At 41.6% G+C, this 24487-nt stretch overlaps 1 protein-coding gene and 1 long non-coding RNA gene across 2 annotated transcripts; one reads left to right on the forward strand and one right to left on the reverse strand.

The window, feature by feature from the left end:
* The first annotated feature begins 3386 nt into the window (after nucleotides 1-3386).
* LOC122654084 lies at nucleotides 3387-6072 on the forward strand. Its single transcript, XR_006331873.1, has 3 exons — nucleotides 3387-3421; nucleotides 5824-5953; nucleotides 6043-6072. It is a non-coding gene; the product is annotated as an uncharacterized LOC122654084 (long non-coding RNA).
* Nucleotides 6073-15910: 9838 nt separating this feature from the next.
* Nucleotides 15911-20635, reverse strand: LOC122653971 (probable inactive leucine-rich repeat receptor-like protein kinase At3g03770). Its single transcript, XM_043847939.1, has 2 exons — nucleotides 20461-20635; nucleotides 15911-16698 (listed from the first exon to the last, which is right to left on the reverse strand). Exons 1-2 carry the CDS (start codon nucleotides 20633-20635, stop codon nucleotides 15911-15913), a joined length of 963 nt encoding a protein of 320 aa, XP_043703874.1.
* Nucleotides 20636-24487: the final 3852 nt, after the last annotated feature.

The following is a 24487-nucleotide window of genomic DNA, read 5'->3' on the forward strand; positions in this document are numbered from 1 at the left end:
CTTTATCCTACATCTGTGTTTCACCAAAATCAGATCACAACCTTCCCAAACCAACCCCTCCACTCGTCCAGACTTGCAGCCCATTCTGACCAGTCCCAACCCTAATTTCTGTAACCCTCCATTAGCCATTAAACCCTAAAATTACAGATTCCCCACTTCTGGCCATCAAAACTCTCCCATATTAGGATCAAACCTCCCTCCCACAGCCCCCTAAGCTCGATCCCAAGCCTAGCCCTAAACCCCCACTCAAAACCCTAGTTTTGTTTGTTTTCCTAATTCTAAAACCCGAAACCCTAACCCTAATTTCTGCAGGAATTTAAAACTGATTCAAATTCAGATATTTTTATATCATAATGACCCCCTAGACCTGCAGATTAAAACCATATAAACCCCATTCCCAAATTCCCATCCTAAACCCTAATTTTGCCCTAAAACAGCCCCTAATCAGCCCCAAACAGCAGGCTTGACCAGACCTTGCTTTTATCTGGCTCCTAGTAGGATTATCTCCTATTCTAGGACTACATTACTTATCCTTACCAGAGCAAATGGTATAGGAATCATAATAATGAGACGTACCAATCATGTGGTTTGTGGCACCAGAGTCAATGACCCAAGACTGGGCGGCAGTAGAAGCTGAGGTGGAGACCTGTAAAGCTGAGGATGATGAAGAGCCAGCCACACTAGATGTAGAAGATGTGCTCAACTGTGACACAACCCTGCGAACCACTGCATCCATAAAGGTGGAGTCATCCTGTGGGGCATCAGCCTCAGTCGTCACGGAATGAGCTCGAGCTCCCCATCTACGGCCACCACGACCACGCGTACTAAGAGGGCGACCATGGAGAGACCAACACCTATCCTTGGTGTGTCCAGTACGTCCACAGTGATCACATTTAAATCTGTCTCGCCCAATGCCACTGGTACCAACTATCTCCACAGTACTGGCTTCCTCACGGTTAGGCCCTTGGCCTCTACCACCTCCACAGGTGTCCCGAAAAGAACTGGAATTGAGGGCTGATCTCTCATGAGATGATGCTGGTGGTGGTGCCATAGTAAGCCGCCGGGTCACCTCACTTTGTAAGTATTTGTAGACTTCACTAAGAGAGGGAAGGGGAGACCGGCCTAACAGCTGGAGTCTAACTGGCTCATAGTCAGGGTTCAGACCACCAAGTAAAGAGAAGACACGCTCTTTTTCAAGAGTCAGATACACCTTTGCTTCATCCTCTGGGTTGGTCAAATGAAGGTCCCTGTAGTGGTCATACTCCTCCACAAGACTAAGAAACAGACAGTAGTACTCAGAAATAGTGCTGTCACTCTACTTCAATGAGTGAGTTTTTTGATGGAGCTGATAGACCTTGGCAGTGTCACCTACTCTGTCAAAAGCCATAGAGACACTATCCCAAATAGCTTTGGCAGTTTCTTTCCTTATAAACCTTCTCCCAATCTCGGGCTTCATGGAGAAGATCAACCATGTCATAACTGTAGAATTTTTAGTCTCCCATTTATCAAAAGTAGGTGAACCAGCTGCTGGAGCCTTGATAGTACCTGTGATATATCCAAGTTTTCCCCTACTCCTAAGGGAAAGTCTCACGGAATGTGACCAATCCAAGTAATTAGTATCATCAAGCTTCACAAAAGAAATCTGTTGGTGAGTACTCTCATAAGCCAACTGAGGAACAACAGTAGAGGGCTGTGAATCAGCAGTACCAAGCACAGATGTATCCAAATCAGGCATGATGGCAGGAAAATGACACACTCAACCCAGACAAGAACACCAGAGACAAGTGGGGAGTACACACTCAACCCAAATAAGGATTCCAATTACAAGAAGTAAATTCCAGCAGGAAAAAAAAACAGGTAAAATCTGGATAGAACTTCACCCAACACCTTCCAAGGAGCAAAACCCACTCAAACAAGTTCTAAGACCTTAAACAAGGTATCCATAAACACTTCTCAACCAAGGGAGGAGTCCATGGTACTCCAAATGCAAGAAAAAAAAGGAAGCAGCAGTCATAGGCTGTACCTGGGCAGAAAACAGAGCTCCACGAAAAAGGAGTTGTGCTCACATAGAGCCTTCAAGCAGCAAGAAGGAACACATGGAGCTTGACAAGCTCCCTAGGGCGATTCTACTGCTCCATTCCACGCCTCAAACCCATGCCGAGAGAGAGAGATACAGAAACTTCAAGCTGGAGCTGGCGGTAACTCTAGCAGTGGATAGAGAGGCTTCCGTCTGAGCTCAAACGGCAGTTGCAAATACAAGGATAGGTTATATTAAACCTATTTCATGCTCCTTTCAACAGATTTCTTACATAGGGAGCTTCTCCTTGAAACCCTTTGTTCCCTAGGGTTTCAAAGAGAAGGAAAGAATGGAAGCAAGAAGATGGATTCGACTCTCAAACCCTAAATCTCTGATACCAAGGTAGATTTTAGGTCAAGAAGGTAAGTAAGAGAGAAGGAAGAAGTTGGAGGAGGAAGAAGATGGCAAGAGAAGAGAATATTTTGGGTTGTAATCTTATGTGTTGGAGAGACTTCTCCATACACCTATATTACTTCAAACATAATAAAGAGAATTACATCCACCTCCCTAAGGAGGTACAAGAGAAATAAAGAAGAAAAACAGAATTACATAATAAGGCAACTAGTAATGAGACTAGTTCCTAAACGACCCCTATTACATGACTTCTAACAATCAGTGGTGGGAATGTCATTGCTGATGGTCCTATTGAGGTCTCCCGGACTGCAAAAGTGATGGAAGCTGTACATTCTAAAGTCTTTAGGCATACTGCAGAAGCAAATGTCAGGTTTGGAAAATTGATGTTCTATTTTAGGACTATTTTGCCAGTTTTGTTTCATATTAGCAAAGTAGTTGGATTTTTTGACATGGATAATCTTGGACAAAAGAATGGAGAAATGGATATGGGGGATTCTGATCTCGGGGGGTTCGATTCTGCAGAGAAGGTGTTGTTGGAGAAGATTCTGCTCTTACTTGGGTAATGTCCCTTGAGGCCTATGTTAAAGTGTACGGGCCTACTACTGGTGGCCTAATCAGGCTTGGCGACACTGAATTGTATGCAGAAATTGAAATGGATTTTACTGTTTATGGTGATGAATGTATATTTGGAGGTGGAAAAGTCCTAAGGGATGGAATGGGGCAGGCTTCTTGCTATCCACAATCGGATTGTCTGGATACTGTTGTCACAAATGCTGTGATTATTGACTATACAGGAATATATAAGGCTGATATTGGTATTAAAAGAGGACTGATTCATGGTATCGGAAAGGTAGGCAACCCAGATGTCATGGAAGGAGTCTCATTTGACCGAAATTTCGGTATCTCGGAAATTTCGGTCAAACCGAAACACCGAAACAAAACGAGATTTAGTACCATGTTTAAAAGTAGAACAATCCATACTTATCACAGGTAAAATTGGAAAGCTTATTTTCTTCAACTACGATTTATTAGTCAGCATGCAGTGAGCCCGTATTTTTTAACCTTCATTGTATACAGTTCACAAATGTAGGTCAGGTTGGTCCAACCTCAGACTTCTATGTTTTGTTTGGTACCTATATTTAAAGGCTTAGTTTGTAACTAGACTTTCACTGACCAATATGAGGATGTTATCGCTTAGCTCCATCTTTGATCAGCTTTCCTAGGTGAATTACATTTAGATTGTTCTGACCATCAGGTTGATTTGGTCTTCGGCTGGGAATCTCCTTGTTTTGAACCATTGATTCAACAACAATAACAACAAAAACTCAGCCTTATCACAATTAAATGGAGTCGGTTACATGTATCTTTGCCCTCAGATCAGCTCTATTTGAGGTCATACTTGATACAAGGCCTAAGTTATGCATGTCTTTCCTCAACACTTCTCCTAGGGTCATTTTAGGTTTGCCCTTGCCTCTTTCAATTCATTCAATTTGAATCAAAACACTTCTCCATATTGGAGCATCCAAAGGCCTCAGTTGAACATGATATCATGCCACCTCAAACAACTTTCTCGTAGCTTAGCATTGGAGCTACTCCCATATCAGCTCTAATATGATCATTCTTACTTTATCCATCCTTATTTTGCCAAACATCCATCTCAACATCCTCATCTGCGCTACACTTAGTTTATCTATATGATGCTTCTTAACTGCCCAACATTCCGCACCATACATCCTAACCGTTAGTATGACGGTCCTATAAAATTTTACTTTAAGTTTTAAAGGAATACATCGAACACACCACTCCGGATGCACCTCTCCACTTCATCCATCCCATTTTAATTTTCTGTGAAATATCATCCTCTATATCACCTTCTTTATTTATGATTGAGCCCAGATACCTAAAGTAATCATTTTGCGGAATCTCCATCTCATCAATTTTCACCACCTCATTATACATCCTAGTGTAGCTTAAGTTACAGATTATATACTCCGTCTTCGTTCTATGTATCTTAAAACCTTTTGATTCCAAGGTTGATCTCCATAACTCCAACTTGGTGTTAATCCCTTCTTTTGTCTCATCCACCAAACAATATCATCAGCAAAAAGCAAATCCCAAGGAACCTCATCATGAATGTCTGTGATTAAATCATCCTTGATAAGAGCAAACAAATAAGCGCTTAAAGCTGATCCTTGATGTAACGCAATTGTAGACCTTCATAACCTCTACGATCTCTCCCAACATGTCCATTCAGATCACCCCTATAATAATCGTTTCTCATTGATTAAAACCTTGTGATAGTCCATCCATGTGTTCCCAAAATTGTAACTTATTACTTTCATCCAATCCTACTTGTGGTGTGTAAGCGCTAATTATATTGACAACCTCTTTCTCCAACATATCTCCAAATCTTTTAACATCCACCACATCATTCTTTCAATCTTTATTTACTACTATGCCCACTCCACTTCTATTATTCTTATCCCTTGTGTACCAAAGTTTAAAGACTTCCAACTCCTTAGCTTTTCACCCTTCCATCTAGTCTCTTGAATCTTTACCAAAAAAAATATAGTCTCTTGAATACAAGCTATGTTAATCCTCCTTCTCTCCTCATAACTTCTATCAATTCTAGGCTCTTACCCGTTAAAGTTCAAATGTTCCAAATGCTAACCTAATCCTACGCTTTTGGACTAGCTTCTTTATCCACACTTGTCCACGGTGCAAGAACCCTTGCCTACTTGTCACCGTATCCGGGTGCCAAAATGGCGCATCGCTTACAAGGGACGTGGTAGCTACCCTTTGCTCACTTTTCACTACACTTGGTTCATAGTGTAGCGCGTCGTTTTGAAGAATTGATTCATTGGATGGAAACCATATCCTACCCTATTTGGTCGATCATGAGGAACCTTATGTTTCTTAATCATACGAGTCTGGCAGCAGAATCTCCATTCTCCATAGAGCTTGGAATTTTAAGGGCAAAATATGCTAACTTCTCTCGATGCTGAACTTCAAATTTTCATTGCATAGACGGCACTCTTAAAAATTTCACTCTATTTTTTAGACCACCGAGCAAGATTGCTTTTTTCTGAGTAAGGCGCCTCTGGTCCTTTTCTTTTCCGAATAGAACGTAAAAGTTTTGTATTGCACCCAAATGAAAGCATGCAGATATCATACAGATGTCTAGAGAGAATAACTATCAAAATTTTCTGCGGAAGATTTGATTAGAGATGACAAAGTTCTGAACTTTCTTCCCGATTATAGACGTATGTCAGTATGTGACCCTTTGTAAAGAAAATAATCAAGTTCTGTAGTCCTGTATAGTTTAACACATAGTTCTGTCTTGCAGTCTATTTAATTGTGAAGTATCTGAAACTTAATGTTTTTGGCAACAGTGAAGGTGCAGGTGGTGGCCATGCTCCAGACATAATCAAAGTGTGTGGTGAAAAAAATGTCTTACCATCGTCGACAAACCCAACACGACCCTTTACTTCTAATACTGTAGATGAGCACCTTGACATGTTGGTATGGGGTTAAAGAAAAAAGAAACAGAAAAGTATGAGTTGCATTATTTCATCATGTCTGAATCTCAAAGCTAATCTAAAATCATGCAGATGGTCTGTCATCATCTCGATAAAAACATTCCTGAAGATGTGGCATTTGCTGAATCTCGGATACGGGCAGAAACAATTGCTGCAGAAGACATTTTGCATGATATGGGAGCCATCAGTATTATAGCTTCTGACTCACAGGCTATGGGTCGTATTGGAGAGGTCTTCAAAATCCTCTAACTACTCTATTGTTTATGAACATTTATATTTGAGTATATCTCCAAATTGACATTCATTTATCCATCACATGTTCTTTGTTTTTCAGGAACATTTTCCTTAGAGGATGTCTTATAGATCCAATGGATCGTTGTCATGGCGTCCAGGCGCTTTGGTCGCCATGCAGTCAGGCCCCCTCCAACACCTTGGGTTGCCTAGACTCCGTAACAACTATGACCCAATGACTTTATTAATGGCTGATTGTTAATCTAATTTGTTACCATTGCATGCCTGCTTAGCAATTGGATTTTCTGAAGTAGTTGAAGAAGTGATTGATTTAGTAGATGTTTATATGAAGATACGAGGTGTCAGAAAGCAATCTAATGGATCCAAAAGACAGGACATTCATAAGCTTATCAAAGAATCGAGGAATTAAATTAATAGAAGCCAGTAAGGATGGTTAAGGGGGAAAAGTCAGGAAAGGAAAATTAGGCTGTTGAGTTGGCCATTGCATCCCCACCTTTTCTAATAAATTCGTCACACTCCACCCCCCGTCCCCACTCCCCATTACTGTCTTATGCCTTGGGATATAAAGATTATTTCCTTGCTAAATGTGCAAAATATTTCTCTTTTAATTTTACTCAGTCAATTAGGTAAAAATGGGTTAGAAAGATGAGAAGGAGAAGAGAAATTATATAATTCTATTGAGCATTGGTTTTGAAAGCCACATCTGTGGCATTTCGAGTCTGAAAGACTTTGTAGAATGATGGGTGAGTAGGAACTATAGGTGGGTTGTCTTGATTTCTCAATTGTGTAACCTATTTCATTTCAGCTTTGTAGAGGGATGATGTGGCCAATCAGACGGTCCTTAAGATGAGGACCTTTGGGCTGATCATTTTTTCAGTTCCTCTGTCTATTTAAGCTGTATGGTTACTTATTTCCTAACATAATAATTCTAACAGATCAGTAAACAGTATCGCAGGGTTAGGAAATATTGTTAAAGTAGTCGCTTTTAGCTATGGGATTTTTATCCATTATAAATACTGCAAATCTTGGTGAGTACAACAGACTTAAGATATTGTTAAAGTACCTGATTGCACATGCAAGCCTATTTATCATAAGCACACCATGCAATGGAACTCTAGAGTCTAGAATGGTTACATACACTGCATAATAATATGTAGAATTGAATTTACAATAAGGCATGAGTACCTAGTGATCATCATTATACATCAAATATTGGCTTCGAAACTATGAAGCACATCCAGAATCTCTTATACTTTTCCAAGTCATCTTCTTATTAATCTTGTATTATTGGTGTCAATATAATTCAACTGGTTAGTTTATTGAAAACTATTCAAGCTACTGTAAATGTTAAGCATCAAATAGTATGTTCTGCTTGTATCTCGTATCATGATAGAGTCATCATTCCAGATTAAGATGTCTACTTGCGCATCATAGGCCTTGCACAGCTTATCTCTGTGGTCCTCTGTACCATCAAAAGAATCTGGGCAGCTGATTTTAGTCACTCATGATTCACCTGAGTCTTGAGAGAGATGATACCATCCATTGGAAATGAATGCAGCTTCTGCATTGGGCTCGCGTCTAAATTTATTTTGGTTGGACTTCCACCAGATCTCTGGAATTCCTTGGAAGGCTGACTGCTTCTAATCATGTCTTTTCTGCAACAAAAAATTTTACCTTCCAAGGGGAGGTGGGAATCTCCTTTTGGCTGCTTCTTGTTCAGAAATTACGAAGTTCCTTTCTCTTAATTTGTCTAGTGTGGAAGTAGTTTCTTGTACTAGTTTCTAAGGTGGGTCATTTATAATATAGTAGGCCTTTTATGAAAAAGGAACAAGTCTAGCAAGTCTAACTTAATCATTGATTTATAAAAAACTGATGAATCTAATGATGCTAATTTGGAGTGATACATCAGATGGATGTAGGTTATTACCATTGTTGACTGATTAACTGGAGAAGTGGACAAATTCTATTAACTTGTAGAGTTGAATGACTGAATCTACAGTTTCAAAAGTGTATCTTATTGATTTACCTTAGATATTTTTACAGAATACCTACTGGTAGATGCTGAAATGTTTGCTCTATTTCTTAACTTATCAATGATGTTCTTTCTGGATGTATTTGTTAAGGGGAGCTCATTCTCACTTATTAGTATATGCATTCTAATTTAGGCATTGATCGATGCGACATTGCCTGAAAGTAGTCTTGAGGATGAGACTGGTATAAGGATGGTAGCATTGTTCGATCATGAGGAAGTGGGGTCTTCTTCAGCACAGGGAACCGGATCTCCTGCCATGTTGGATGCTCTGGCAAGGATCACAAATTCTTTCAGCTCATCGGACACCAAGGTAGACACGGTTCTTATGTCCAATTTGGATTCTAACTTTTGTAATACTACAGACCTCTTAATTGTAATCATTATTTTATAAACCAATTAGCTCTTGGATCTAGTAATGTTTTGAAGAACCAATTTGGTTTCACAGTTTATAACACGCATTCGCTAATACTGTGTGTAAGAGAGCCTAGCATGTACAGTTGCTGCTATGATAATATCTTTCTTTAGTAGGTTATATGCTTTAGTGCTCCAGAATTTATTTATTTTTTCTCTCTTAACTCACCTTTCACCACTCTGATGTTCTTATTCACCGTTTTATGGTGAAGGCAATTAAATTAAACTTAGCATGATGAATGACAGGTGGTGTGGATAGGTTCCCCCCCTTTTTTTTTTGGATAGGCATTAAAAAGAAAGATATCCCTGAGTTTTTGTCAATGTTGTTGTGCTCTTTCCTTTTACTAGTTTGTTTATTTGTTTATTTATTTATTTATTTTTTGTTGGTCTTTGGTAGGATCCATGTAACTGACCCCATTTAGTTGGGATAAGGCTAAGTTATTGTTGTATTATAAATGTTAACAAAATAGGAATTTCGTGAATGGCTTGAATGATCAATGAGATCAGTCAAACTCTCTATTTATAATAATAATAATAAAAGAGATTACAAAGGGAAACACTGTTCACGGCACTATTCACGACACTGTTCACGACACTGTTCACGTGAACAGTGTCACAGCCCAAATTACAATCCTACCCTTGTTCAAAAGTACATAAATAAAGCATAAATAAAAAACCCAAAATACCCTTATAATATCGGGTAACACATCTCAACACTCCCCCTCAAGTTGGGGCATAGATATCACACATGCCCAACTTGACTAGACTAGGATAAAACAACTTCCCACTCAACCCTTTGGTGAAGACATCAGCCAGTTGATCTCCAGACTTCACAAAAGGAATACAAATCTGCCCACTCTCTAACTTCTCCTTGATGAAGTGTCTGTCAATCTCCACATGTTTGGTACGGTCATGCTGCACTGGATTGTGGGCAATGCTAATTGCTGCTTTGTTGTCACAGTACAACATCATTGGAAGATGAACAGAACCACGAATATCAAGGAGTAAACTCTGAAGCCATAGTAACTCACATATGCCCTGGGCCATAGCACGGAATTCAGCTTCAGCACTAGATCTTGCCACAACATTTTGCTTTTTACTCCGCCATGTGACTAGATTTCCTCCAACAAAAGTACAATAGCCGGAGGTAGATTTCTGTCGGTTTACCACCCGATCGCAAGATTGTGTAAGCCTCAATGCGAAGATGGTCATGAGGGAGACAAAAGGATCCCCTTTCCTGGAGCTGACTTCAAGTAATGGAGAATACGAAGAACAGCAGCCATGTGAGTGGAATAAGGATCATGCATGAACTGGCTCACAAGACTCACAACAATGGCAAAATCTGGCCTGGTGTGGGAGGGATAAATTAGCTTGCCCACCAATCGTTGATATCTACCCTTATCAACAGGTTCACCATCCTTCTCTTGCAGACGGGTAGTAGCTTCCAATGGAGTGTCACAAGGATGACAACCTAGCAAACCAGTCTCTGATAGTAAATCTAGAACATACTTTCTCTGGGAGAGAAAGATGCCTTTTGGAGAACGGGCAACTTCAATCCCAAGAAAATATCTTAGCTGTCCTAGATCTTTTATGTCAAATTCCCGTCCCAAGAAAGCCTTCAGGTGAGAAACTTCATCTGTATCATTACCAGTCACAACTATGTCATCAACATAAACTATGAGAAGAGTGACCTTTTCTCCCTTTCGCTTGATGAACAGAGTGTGATCAGCATGACTTTGTTTGTATCCACAGGAGACCATGGCTTTATGAAACCTACCAAACCATGCCCGTGGAGATTGCTTCAACCCATAGAGTGCCCTTTTGAGCCTACAAACTTTCCCATGGGTCTTGTCAGAGGAAAAACCCGGAGGAACATCCATATAAACCTCCTCTTCCAACTCCCCATGAAGAAATGCATTTTTTACATCCAACTGCTGTAGGTCCCAGCCAAAGTTGACAGCACAAGACAGTAAGACCCGGACAGTGTTCAACTTTGCAACAGGGGCAAATGTCTCCTGGTAGTCGATCCCATAAGTCTGAGTGAAGCCTCTGGCCACAAGCCTGGCTTTATATCTATCCACTGTTCCATCTGGCTTCTGCTTGACAACAAATACCCATTTGCACCCGACTGGTTTCTTACCCGAAGGAAGAACAACTAGCTCCCATGTCTCATTTTTAAGTAAGGCCGTCATTTCTTCCATCATGGCTGCTTTCCACTTTGGATCTGCAATCGCCTCCTGCCATTTCTGAGGAATAGAAACAGAGGAAAGAGAAGAAACAAATGCACGATAGGAAGGAGATAAAGCATCATAGGAAACAACATTGGAGATGGGGTGTTGGGTGCATGACCTAACGCCTTTACGAACAGCGATAGGTAAGTCAAGGGAAGGATCCTTACCAGATGATGTAGTAGGGTCTGGATCTGGATCAAGTGCAGACGATTGTGGAGGTGGTGGTGGTAGTCTCAACTTGTCCTGTGCGCTCCCGGGTATATACCTTATCAACAGGGATTTGACTGACTGGTCTACGCTCCCCCTGAATAGGAGCCACTATAGGAGCTGAAGTTCTGAGGGCTCCCCCTGAATAGAATCCGGAAGAATAGCGGACACATCTTGAAAACCCCGATCCTGCTCCCCCTGAAGAGGTGTCTGGGAATAATATGACAAGGACTCATGGAAGACAATATCCATGGAGACAAAAGTACGACGAGAAGGTGGATGGTAACACTTGTATCCTTTCTGGGTCGCAGAATAGCCCAGAAAAATACACCGAATGCTCCGTGGATCAAATTTCCCATGAGGATGATGATTGCGGACATAGCCAACACAACCAAAAACTTTGGGGGGGGAACCACAAAGGAGGAGGAACCCTGGAGGAGATCAACGGGGAACGACCATCGAGGACACGGTAGGCACACGGTTGATGAGATAAGCGGTAAGAATGGCATCGCCCCGAGTAGTGAGAAGGAACCGCCGTGCAAACATAATGGCCCGGCGACCTCGAGGAGATGTCTATTTTTCCTTTCAGCAACCCCATTCTAGGCAGGTGTGTCAACACAGCTGGTCTGATGGACAATACCATGTGCAGCCAAATAAAGTTGGAACTGACCCTCCATGTACTCTCTGCCATTATCACTGCGTAAAATGCGCAAGGTGGCATTGAATTGGGTCTGAACCATACGATGAAATAACTGAAAACAGCGGAAGACCTCACTTTTATGGCTCATCATGTACACCCAAGTGGCACGAGTATAACAATCAATAAACGAGACAAACCATCGATGACCAGAAAGGGAAGTACAATGGGCAGGGCCCCACACATCAGAATGAACCAAAGCAAAAGGAAACTCACTTCTTTTATTTAATGAAGAATAACTGGAACGAGTCTGTTTGGCCAAAACACAAGCCTCACATAAAAACTCATTCCTATTACAATGCTTAATCAAGCTCAGAAACAAAAGAGACAAAGTACTAAGGGATGGATGACCAAGTCGGCAGTGCCAGAGATGAAGGTCAGGGGACGAGGTGGACTGTAAATGATGAGCTGTAGAGGAAGCCAAATGCAAAGTAGAAGGTTGACCCGGGTCAAGTAAGTAGAGACCACCCTGCATCTTACCACCCCCAATCGTACGCCCCGTCTCCAGATCCTGTATGACACAATGAGAAGGGAAAAAGGTCAGTTTGCAGTTCAGATCTCTAGTGAGACTACTAATAGAGAGAAGGTTGGTAGAAAAGGACGGAACATGCAAAACAGATTTTAATGAAAGGGTAGGGGAGCAGCGTATGGAACCCTTCCCATTAATAGGAGAAAGGGAACCATTAGCTACTCGAACACTGTCTTTGCCGGAAGATGGAGAATAAAGATGAAATACATGGGAGGAGCCAGTCATGTGGTCGGTGGCACCGGAATCTATAATCCAAGGACTGGATACAGCCGATGCACACAGACTACTGACTGGAGTACCTGAGGCAAAATTAGAACCAGGAGGGGCAGCAGGTGTAGATGCCGTAGTGGAGGCAGCGGAAGAGGCCTGTAGCATGCGACGGAAAGCTAGGAGCTCATCCTGAGTAAGCCCAATGTCAGATGAAGGGGCAGCAACAGCAGGAGTAGGAGAATCAGCCATATGAGCCTTGGGCTTAAACTTCCCACGGGCTTTCTTTTCCTCAAAATTAGCAGGCTTCCCATGGAGCTTCCAGCATTGAGCCTTAGTATGATAGAGTCTGTTGCAGTGTTCACACTTGACAGGACCTTTAGGGACAGCAGTACCACCATCAGTAGTGGTAAGAGAAGGAGTACTGGAAGCAACTTGCAAGGCGGAGCGATCAACAGTAGAGGAATGCAGCATAGCAGCCCGACGAGATTCCTCATTATGAACCAAGGCAAAGGCCTGTTCTAGGGATGGAAAAGGGGACTGCCCAAGTACTTGCACCCGAATAGGATCAAACTCCATATTTAGTCCAGCCAAAAATCATAGCCACGTATTTTGTCAATGTGTTTGCGATAGGCAGCGGATCGAGCGATGAGAGGGTGATAGTCGGAGTAATGATCCAATTGCTGCCACATGTTCTTGAGGGCAGCATAGTATTTGGAGACAGAGAGCTCCTGTTGGGTAGTGGCATTAGCCTTCTTTCTAATCTCATAGACCGTGCATCATTCCCGTGCGACCATAAGTCTCTTTGGCACCATTCGGATAGTATGGGGGGTGTCAGAGAAGAAAATTATCGAGATATCCCCTTGCATAGAATGGATCAAGTAGGACATCACCATCGCATCATTCGATAACCACTTGTTGAGCTGAGAACCCTCTTCCTTGGTTTAGTTGTTGTCCCAAGAAGATGGCCGGTGAGGCCACGGCCAGCTCTTGTCAAATAGGTAGACCGAGACCACTTCAGGTAGTTAGAGCCATCAAGTTTGATTGGGGCAGCAAGGGGAAGAAAATCAGTCCGGGGCTGGCCATCAATGCCAGAAGAGGCCGAAGAAGAATCTGAACCAGTCATTGCAGCAGGTAACCAATCTTCAATGAAGCAGCAAACAGCCAAAAAATATCCAAAAAAATTCTGGAATCGACCCCCAATAGAAAAGGGCTGTATTGGAGCAAAAAATCTCAGATATGTAGGCTGGGAATGATGTCGAATGAAGGCAGCAAGGGTGCCAATCAGATGCAGCAGGAACCAGCAGCCCAACCCCAAGATCGATTAATGTCAGGGTTTTGAAAAAAACCCTGAGAAGAGAGATCGATAAGGGGCTGGGGTCTTCAACCAATCTGATGAAGTGAATAGGGGCTGAGAACAATATCAAATAAAGATCCCACAATAGAAGATGCAGCCGAAACAGATGTAGAGGCCTGATCTCCAAAAAAAATAGGAATCTTCAAATCGCAGACAGTGCTTCAGCTCCACTCGATCCAAAAAAGAGGCATAAAAAAGGAGGTATATTGGGGCAGCAGCTAGATCATTATGATCACCTCAGTAGTGCTGCCCTAATGGGAGAAGAATAACCAAAAGAAAGGAAGAAAGAAGAAGGGAAGAAGCTCGATGGAGGGAAGGAGAAAAAAAATCGAAGGGAGGGAGGTGGGTTTTGAAAACCTAGATCAGAGTGTATTTGGCTCTGATGCCATGTTAACAAAACAGGAATTTCGTGAATGGCTTGAATGATCAATGAGATCAGTCAAACTCTCTATTTATAATAATAATAATAATAAAAGAGATTACAAAGGGAAACACTGTTCACGGCACTGTTCACAATACTGTTTACGTGAACAGTGTCACAGCCCAAATTACAATCCTACCCTTGTTCAAAAGTACATAAATAAAGCATAAATAAAAAACCCAAAATACCCTTATAATATCGGGTAACACATCTCAACAATAAAGAAAGGTAAATACATGGTAAAACCCTGAAATTTATAGTCTGGCAGTAGAAAACAGACATTCAAGATTGCTATAGGTGTTTAATCAAAAATATTTTTGGTGCCCAGTCTTGCACTTATGTGGTGAGCAATTTCTTTTTTTTTTGGGGGGTGGGGGGGGGGGGGGGAGGGGAAGTTCCAGCTTTATTACCCTAATGGGTGCTTTTGTCTTGGGCCTAGTAGGGATGTGCTTTTGTATGGAACCTCTCTACTGGACCTCATTAGAACAATGGTACTTTTGCCTTTGCATGAAAAATCATTTGAAAATATCTCTGCTATGGAAAGATCCTCCTACGAAAAGGCTTAACTTTATACAAAGTCTGCACATGCTTATGGTCTTCTTTTTAAAACCAGAGAACAATGGAGCAAGCATTACAATCTAAGGTTTAGTTACAGAAGCAAATTTTTGTTTCCCATGTATGAAATGTTGATGGGCATATTTTAGCCTGCTTGATCAGGTTGGTCAAAGCAGGGATTAGACTAAAAGTTTAGATAAACTGTGAAGTCGTCATGGTCCTTGTTTCTTGTCTGCTATGCCCATTTTTAGTCAGTGCAGGGATGAAAAGTTCTTCCTCTAGTGGGTCATCCTAGCATAACCTTTTTACCGAATATATAAAATAAAACAACCTACTAGGTGAAAGCCAATATTATATATGCAATTTGTGTGAAGTTACTACTTGAGGGCCAGAACATGGTGCAAGTCCCGCTTTTGCAAGGTTGGGAGAGGTGGGTTGGGGATTGTCTAAACTTTTGGCATTTTTTCATGAAGTGGCTGCCCCTCCCTTATAGGACAAACATGAAGACAATCATCAACCGAAGTTGCATGGAGGGCTTGCCATCAAACACAACGCCAATCAGCGTTATACAACCAATGCGGTCACTTCATTCATATTCCGAGAAATTTCTGGGAGGCATGAGCTTCCTATTCAGGTCAGACCTCTTATTCTGTATTTTCAAGTGATGAAATCTCAGATGAAAAGGAAATTTACTTTAATTCGTACATTTTGTTCTGGTTTCACATGAATGGTTTGAGAAAAAGAATGGAAAGAAATGCAATCCCTGTGTTCATGCATTGGAGAGGGTCCCGTATGGTTTTGGAAACCAGAGAGTGTCAGGTATGTTGTTGAGAACCAACAAAAATGAAGCTTTGCAACCTAATCATTGTGGATGACTGTGGGGTTGAATTGTTTTACCAACCCAGCCCCATCTTAACAGGCGCAAGTGTGGGTGGTATTGGGTTTTATAATTATAGGTATGGGGTTAATGCTGATTCAGTTATTATACTCATGGCTGATCAGGTTGGAATCAGTTTTCGACAATTCTGGTTCCTTTCATCATTATAAATTATGGTTTTTGAAAGCTTTCTTATCAGAATTGAACGATAGATCAAGGTGCTGAAGCTGAACCAGTTCGTCATACTGTTGGGGAATTTCACCTGAGAAGGAATTCTTGCTGAGAAGAACTGTGACTAGCCGTTTTGGCAAGATGGGTAGTTCAGAATCCAATTGGTTCTCCCCCAAATCCAAAACATGCAGGTTGGTTAAGCAATCCATTTCAGGTAATTTGCCAGAAATCTTATTCTGAGACAAAGCAAGAACAGCAAGTGTCTTGATTCTGCAAATTGAAGATGGAAATGTACCCTTCAACTTATTTCTCTTCAAGCTCAAAAACGTCAGGTTTGATAAGGAATCAAGCCAATCAGGGACAGTATCATTAAAAAAATTTCCATCCAGTGTCACAGTCTGAAGCCTTTCCATGGTAGAAATCTGAGGAGGAATTGAACCAAACAGAAAATTTGAGCTCAAGTCCAAATGTTCAAGCGAATAAAGCCGGTGGATTTTATAAGGTAGAGGACCCCAAATCCCCATTGACACCAAGCTAAGAACTCTCAAGTTGGTTAACCTCGACACGGTTGGGACGAAAGAATCAATGGAGAAAACCTCTGATAGAGTCTGATTCGGAATCACAAATCTGTCGAATTTACTAACCTTTGTGGGCTTGTCACCCATAACTTTCAGCTCAGTGATGGAATTGTTAGCTGTAGAGACGAAGGTGAATAGCAAATTTCTTGAGTGTGCTTGTCCTAAACTTCCATCGATTTTGGATATTCCAACTGTTTGCTTAGCTGCAACAGGACTTTGGGTTTAGGAGGATTGTAATTGATGGGTAATGGGGATGAAGGAAAATAATGAAACACATAGTAGAAGTACACTTGAAGAACCCATTGGAGAAGAAGAGCAGTAGCAACAACGACAACAACAGAGTTGAGGTTGTTTTACAGTTCAAAGAGATATAAAACAACACATTGAGATAGCTCGAAGTAAAATATATAACAAATTAATGTTGAGGATACACCTGAGTCTATTACAGTAGTTAGGTAGTTTGTTATTTCTGTTTAGGCCACGTGGTCTCCATTTGTCCACTTGTGGTTCTCTTGTAATAACTTAAGTCTTCTCAGCTTTCACTATATAAATGGGCTAGAATACCGTAGGGGTTTTCTGGACCTTTCCTACTTATGTTTTTCTTTCTTTTTCCTGGTTCATATTATGTCGGCTATGTAAGGGTATATATGTCCATGTAATTCTGGTTTTATTAATATAAATAAAGGGCTTAGGGAATCATATCGATTCACTTAGGCATTATTCTCAAAGCTGTTTTGCTGACGTGGCATCAGAGCCATGATTTCTCTGCCCTGTTTTCAAAACCCCTCACCCTCCCATTGTTTTTCCTTCTCTTTCCCTTCTCTCAATTTTTTTTTCTCCCCCTTCTCGCTGCTTCTTCTCCTCTCTAAGGGCAGCACTACAGAGGTGATCAGATGATCTAGTTGCTGCCCTATTCCCACCTCTTTTTTCCCTTTTTCCCTTTTTCCATGTACTAAAAATTCTGCTCGATAGCTGCTGGTTCTCTCTTACAATATTTGGAGTTTCTAGATTTTGAAGATCAGTCCACGATAATTATTGGGACTGATTTTTCCTCAATTGAAGACCCTTCTGCGACATTCAACTACTGCTGTCAAGTCTACCACCGGTGCTGAAGACCCCTTCTCCCAATCGATCTCTTACTTTTAGGGTTTTTTTCTTTCCCCAAAAAAACCCTATGCATTATCGATTTTTTGGGATTGGGCTGCTTGTGGCTGCTGTTTCTTTTGGCTTTTTTTCTTCATCAAGGCCATTATCTGCAGGCTGTTGGATAGATTACCTCAGGCTTCTTCTGTAGCAATTTTTTTTTGGTTCCACTCCCCACATCGATCTCTATTTTTTGGGTTACTTCCAAAACCCTGACACCATCAATCTTGGGGAGGGCTCCGCTGCTGCTTTTTTGGGAGTTGTCTTTCCCATCACAGAGGGTCACTCGGCTCTGCTTTCAGGCCTTGGCTTGGCTTCTTTGTTGGGTTTATCTACCCAACAGCCCTTCTCTGCACTATGGGACTCCACTGCTACTTCAATCGCCACTTCTGATCAGGGTAGCCATAACAAATCAGATTATCTTAATCTTCATCCTAACCTTATCAAGTTAGATGGCAACAACTATCTGTTGTGGTCTCGATCTGCCTCTTTTGTTATTGTTGGACGTGGCCTCACTGACCATATTAATGGCACTATACCTATGCCGACTACCCCTGATGCTGTCCAGACTAGATGGCTTGCCAACAATGGTCTTTTTATGTCCTATTTGGTTGGCTCTATGAATTCAGATCTTGCACAGGGATTTCTCCTCCTTGATACAGCTTCTCAGATTTGGTCAGCATGTAAGGAGACATATGGGCAGCTTGGTAATGATGCTCAGGTTTATGAACTTTGCAAGAAGGTCCTTCATACTACTCAAGGGGAGTTAACTGTGTCTAAATATTATGCTACTCTCCGCAGCCTTTGGCAACAATTGGACCATTTTTCAGATTATCACCCTGATACAGCTGCCAACATAGCTGCCTATAAAAAACATGTTGACAAGATCAAGGTTTATGACTTCTTGGCCGGGTTAAATGTTGAGTATGACCAGATTCATGTTCAGGTGTTGGGCCATTCTCCTTTTCCCACACTTGAACAGTCCTATGCCCTGGTCTCTTCAGAAGAAAATCGCAGGGTTGCTATGTTACATCCTCCTGTTTCTGACAGATCAGCTCTCCAGACTGCTGCCCAAGCTCCTGCTGCCCCTGTTGGTACTTTATCTGTTGGTGGTTTTACTCCAGGCCCTGTTACTTGTGACCACTGTCACAAGCCTTATCACACTGTAGGAAGCTTCATGAGAAACTAGTTGACTTTGAAGCCAAGCGGGCTGCCAAGAAGAAACCGAAAGGCAAAGCAAACCAATCTGAAACTGTTCCTACAACCCCGGCTACAGACATTGGTCTATTCCAGGAAGATCGACAGGCCTTCCTACATGTGTTAAGGTCTTCCGCTGCTGCTGCCTCTAATACTTTCGCTGCTACTGCCAATTCTTCTACTCCTTTAGGTTTAAATTTTGCCCGGTCATGTATCCCATTTGGTGGTCATTGTGCTTCTGTAGCATCCCATCCTTGGATCATTGATTCCAGGGCTACAGATCACATGACTTGTTCTTTTAGCTTATTTCATAGATAGTCTCCCACTTCTGGGAAAGACAAGGTCAAAGTGGCTGATGGTTCCCTTTCTTCCATATCTAGAAAATGAATCATCAACTGCACTTCCACCCTTCCTTTGTCTTCTGTTTTACATATTCCTAATTTTACTACTAACCTTCTTTCCATTAGTAGTATTATTCGTGATCTTAACTTCAAGGTAACTTTTTTTCCTTCCCATTGTGTTTTTCAGGATCTGATATCTGGGAAGACGATTGGATTGGGTAAAGTACACTGTGGTCTGTATCTGCTTGATGATGGTCGTCTCTCTCCACCGGTACCTTCTCCCACTACATCAGAACTCCTTGGTCTCTTCTGAACTTTACCATTGGCACTCTAGATTAGGTTACCCTCCATTAGGAATTTTAGCCCATTTGTTTCCATCTTTAGTCACCAAATGTAATAAGGATAACTTTTTTTGTGAGGCTTGTGTTCTGGCCAAACAGACACGTTCAACTTATTCTTTATCAAATAAAAGGAGTTCTTGTTTTCATTTGGTGCATTCGAATGTTTGGGGACCTAGTCGTAAAACCTCTATTTCTGGCCATTGTTGGTTTGTCTCATTTATTGATTGTCATTCTCGAAATACTTGGGTTTATCTTCTTCACACTAAAAATCAGGTTTTTTCATGTTTTCAACATTTTCATAAAATGATCCATACCCAGTTCCAAGCCACACTCAAGGTTTTACAAAGTGATAATGGAACTGAGTATAAGGAACCTCAATTCCAAAAGTACTTTGCTGATCATGGGATTATACATCAGACTAGTTGTATTGATACCCCGGCCCAAAATGGTGTGGCTGAAAGAAAGAACCGCAACTTATTAGAAGTGGCAAGAACATTAATGTTTGCTCGGTGTGTTACATCCCAATATTGGGGTGATGCTGTCTTCACTGCAGCTTACCTTATTAATAGTTTACCTTCATAGGTTCTTGATTCCTGTAGTCCATCTGACATTTTACTTGGAGATTCCTCCTTTGTGGTACCTCCCAAGGTATTTGGCTGTGTCTGTTATGCTAGGGATACTAAATCCCTTGGTAAGCTTGAACCCCGTGGGTTACTATTTATTTTTTTGGGGTTATTCTCCAACCCAGAAAGGTTACAAGTGTTACCACCTTCCTTCCCGTCGTACTATGGTCAGTATGGATGTGGTTTTTCATGAAAACCTTTTCTATTATTCTTCCCCACCTCTTCAGGAGGAGGGTTCTAGTGAAGATGTGGTTCCCGCTCTTGAGTTTCCCCTCCCTTCATCACCTATTCCTACTACCCAACCCTCCCCGACTGATCACCAGCTTCCCTTGCCCGCTGTCCAGCTTCCCGTAGCTGTTGTCCAGCCTCCCGCGGCTGTTGTCCATCCTCCTTTGACTGTTGTCCCTTCACCCCACTGCAGCACTGATACCCATCCATTGTCGACTCAGGATCTAGATCCTCCTTCTCCTGGTGAGCCTTCCTCTTCTGATCCATCGCAAAGGTACTAGGACCTGTACTTTACATCCCATTTCTCGTTTTGTTTCTTATAGTTCTCTCTCTCCTTCTTTTCGTACCTTTGTTCCCTCCCTTTCTTCTATTTCCATTCCTAAAAATTGACAGGAAGCATCTACAGATAGAAAGTGGAAGGCAGCAATGTTGGAAGAAATGAGAGCATTGAACAAAAATAATACGTGGGATCTTGCAGCTCTTCCTCAAAGGAAAAAACCAGTGGGTTGTAAATGGGTGTTTATGGTCAAGCAGAAGGTAGATGGTACAATGGATCGGTGCAAGGCACGTCTTGTTGCTAAAGGCTTCATTCAGACATATGGCATTGACTACTAGGAGACTTTCGCACCAGTAGCAAAACTCAATACTGTAAGGGTATTGCTATCCTATGCAGTGAACCTTAGATGGGATCTTCAGCAGTTGGATGTGAAGAATGTCTTCCTCCATGGTGAACTAAAGGAAGAAGTATATATGGACATTCCTCCAAGTTTTTCAAGTCCTGCTATCAAGGGTAAGGTGTGTAAACTGAAGCGTGCCCTCTATGGCTTGATGCAGTTACCTAGAACTTGGTTTGGTAGATTTCACAAGGCTATGCTTTCAGTGGGATACCTGCAAAGCAATGTTGATCATACCTTGTTCATCAAACGAGTGGGTAATAAGGTACCTCTCATCATAGTCTATGTTGATGATATTGTAGTAACCGGCAATGATGGTGATGAGATCAAAAAGTTGAAGCTGTTTCTTGGCCGTGAGTTTGAAATCAAGGATTTGGGGACTCTAAAATATTTTTTAGGGATAGAGGTTGCTTGCTCTTCAAAGGGCATATTTCTGTCTCAAAGAAAGTATGTCCTGGGTCTACTGTCTGAAACAGGGTTGCTAGGGTGTCATCCCTACACTCCCATAGAAGCTACGACAAGACTCAAGGAGAAAGAAGGCACACCAGTTGACAAAGGTCGTTATCAGAGATTGGTGGGCAAACTTATCTACCTCTCTCACACTCGACTGGACATTGCCATTGCAGTTAGTATGGTCAACCAGTTTGTGCATGACTCTTATTCCTCTCACATGGAGGTAGTCCTTCGCATTTTACGCTATTTGAAGTCTGCTCCGGGACAAGGAATACTTTTATCTCCCAATGGTCATCTAAAGGTTGAAGCGTACACTGATGCAGATTAGGCTGGTTCAAGTGATGGGAAATCCATCTCTGGATATTGCTCTTTTGTAGGTGGGAACCTTGTCACCTGGCGTAGTAAAAAACAGAATGTGGTTGCAAGATCTAGTGCTGAGGCAGAATTCCGTGTGATGGCTCATAGTATCTGTGAATTGTTGTGGCTTAAGGGGCTATTGCAAGACATTGGGGTTGCAGTCCAACTTCCAATACTGTTATATTGTAACAATAAGGCTGCCATTAGCATTGCTCATAATCCTATCCAACATGACCCAAGTAAACATGTGGAGGTGGATAGACATTTCATCAAGGAGAAACTTGAAGCTGGACTAATCTATGTTCCCTATGTGAAGTCTACAGATCAACTAGCTGATGTGTTCACGAAGGGGCTGAGTGGCAAAGTGTTTCATCATTTTCTAGCCAAGTTGGGCATGTGTGACATTTTTGCACCAACTTGAGGGGGAGTTTTAGAATATATGGGCCAGAATACTCTAGGGGTATTCTGGACCTTTCCTACTTATGTTTTTCCCTTTCTTTTTCCTGGTTCATATTATGTTGGCTATGTAAGGGCATATATGTCCATGTAATTTTGGTTTTATTAATATAAATAAAGGGCTTAGGGAATCATATCGATTCACTTGAGCATTATTCTCAAAGCTGTTTTGCTGACTATAAACACTGTTGTGTCTTCTCACGCATTGGTGAGAATCATTCCAAACTACTCTGCTTCCTCATTTCTTATTATCGTATCAGAGCTCACAAGAGTGAACTTCTCACGCGTATCAATGGCTTTGTCTTCTCCAATGTTCGATTATGATCTTTTGAAGCTGCTCTAAGTATAGATTTGCATAATCAAAAGGTGAATCAGCGGAGTTTCCTTGATGGTCTATCTTTCTCTTGATCTGTGATCTTTTTATGTTCTTGAATCATCTTTCATTTAGATCTTCTCCTTCGTTTTCTCTGCAATTATTCTTGCTATTCTTCTAAGCAATCATGTTCACTAGTTTAAACAACTCTGAATCTGCTCTGTATCCTTATTCTTGCAACCTCAATGTTGCAAACTTTGTTACTCTTAAGCTCAGTCAAACCAACTTTCTCCTATGGGAGACTCAAATTTTATCCCTGATCGAAAGTCAGGATCTCCTTGGTTTTGTTACTGGGGACCTTCTCATACCAGATCGAGAGATCCTCGACTCCATTGGTAAATCAACACCAAATCCAGCCTATATGGCCTGGATTCGAACTGACCGACTGATCAAAGCCTGGATCACTAGAACATTATCGGAAGATGTTCTTGGTTTGGCCGTCGGAATTCAGACTTCAGCTGAACTCTGGAAGATACTCTCTTCAGCTTTTTCTCAAGCATCTGAGGCTCGAGAATTTGACCTCCTCTCTAAAGTACACTTTATCAAGAAAACTGATGCAAAATCCCTTTATGATTTTCTTGTTGAATTCAAGAACATTTGTGATCAACTCAATGCGATCGGTAAACCTGTGCCAGATCAGAAGAAAGTTTGCTCTCTTCTTACAAATCTTGGATCTGCTTATGAAACCTTTGCTACGACTATGCTTGAGCCACCAGTGCCCTACTATGCTGAATTGATTCCTCTTCTGTTGAGTCATGAATTGAGAAATCAGAATCATCAATCTGATACTGTGACAAATTCTCACATGGCTTACTATGGTGCACAAAACAAAAAGACCAACCAGCAGAAGAACACCTTTACCTCTCATGGTAGAGGATTTGTTCAATACAGCCAGCGTCAACCCCAAGGCCCCAATCAATGGCCAAAGATGACTGCTATTGGTTCTGGCCAGCCTCATCAGAAACCTCTTGGCAATACTCAATTCAAGTCACAGTTCCAACACAACACTGATAAACAGAGTTTCTTTCCCAACCAGCACCACAATCAGACCTTTGGTTCTCAGAACAAGCCTACTGGTTGACCAATTAGGTGCCAAATTTGCTACAAATATGGACATGGAGCCTTGAAGTGCTGGAGCAGGTTCGATAGTAACTTCTAAATACATGATGTTCCAAATGCATTGGCTACAATTCACATCGCTGATACACAGGATTCAGCTTGGTTCCCAGATACCGGAGCTACAGCTCATATGACTGATACCGCAGGTAATCTTACAAATGGCACACATACTGTTATGGTTGGGAATGGTACTCAGTTACCAATTACACATGTTGGTGAAGGACAAATTGTGCATGTTAACACAACTATATCATTGAAGGATGTTCGCCTTGTCCCTGCTATTCGTAAAAATTTGATATTAGTGTCATAGCTCACTAGAGATTTTCCTTGTGCTTTTGAGTTTAATATTACTGGTTTTGTGATAAAGGATCTACAGACAAGGAGGATATTGGCATCGGGGAGTAGCCTTGGTGGATTGTATGCCTTCGATAATGCTCCTCAGCATGAAGCCCATTGCCCATTTTTCACATCGATTCAAATCAGCAACAACAGAGGTTTGGCATCAGTGTTTGGGGCATCCACATGGATGAATCACAAAATTTCTTCAGAATAAAGGGGTCATCACTGTAACCCATAGCTTCCAATGACTTTGTAGCAGCTGCCAACTTAGTAGGAGTGTTAAGTTGCCCTTCCTTTCTTCTTTTACTTGTAGTATTGCTCCATTAGCTCGCATCCACTATGATCTTT

The sequence above is a fragment of the Telopea speciosissima genome, chromosome 3, assembly GCF_018873765.1.
Source record: "Telopea speciosissima isolate NSW1024214 ecotype Mountain lineage chromosome 3, Tspe_v1, whole genome shotgun sequence".
NCBI classification, from domain to species: domain Eukaryota; kingdom Viridiplantae; phylum Streptophyta; class Magnoliopsida; order Proteales; family Proteaceae; genus Telopea; species Telopea speciosissima.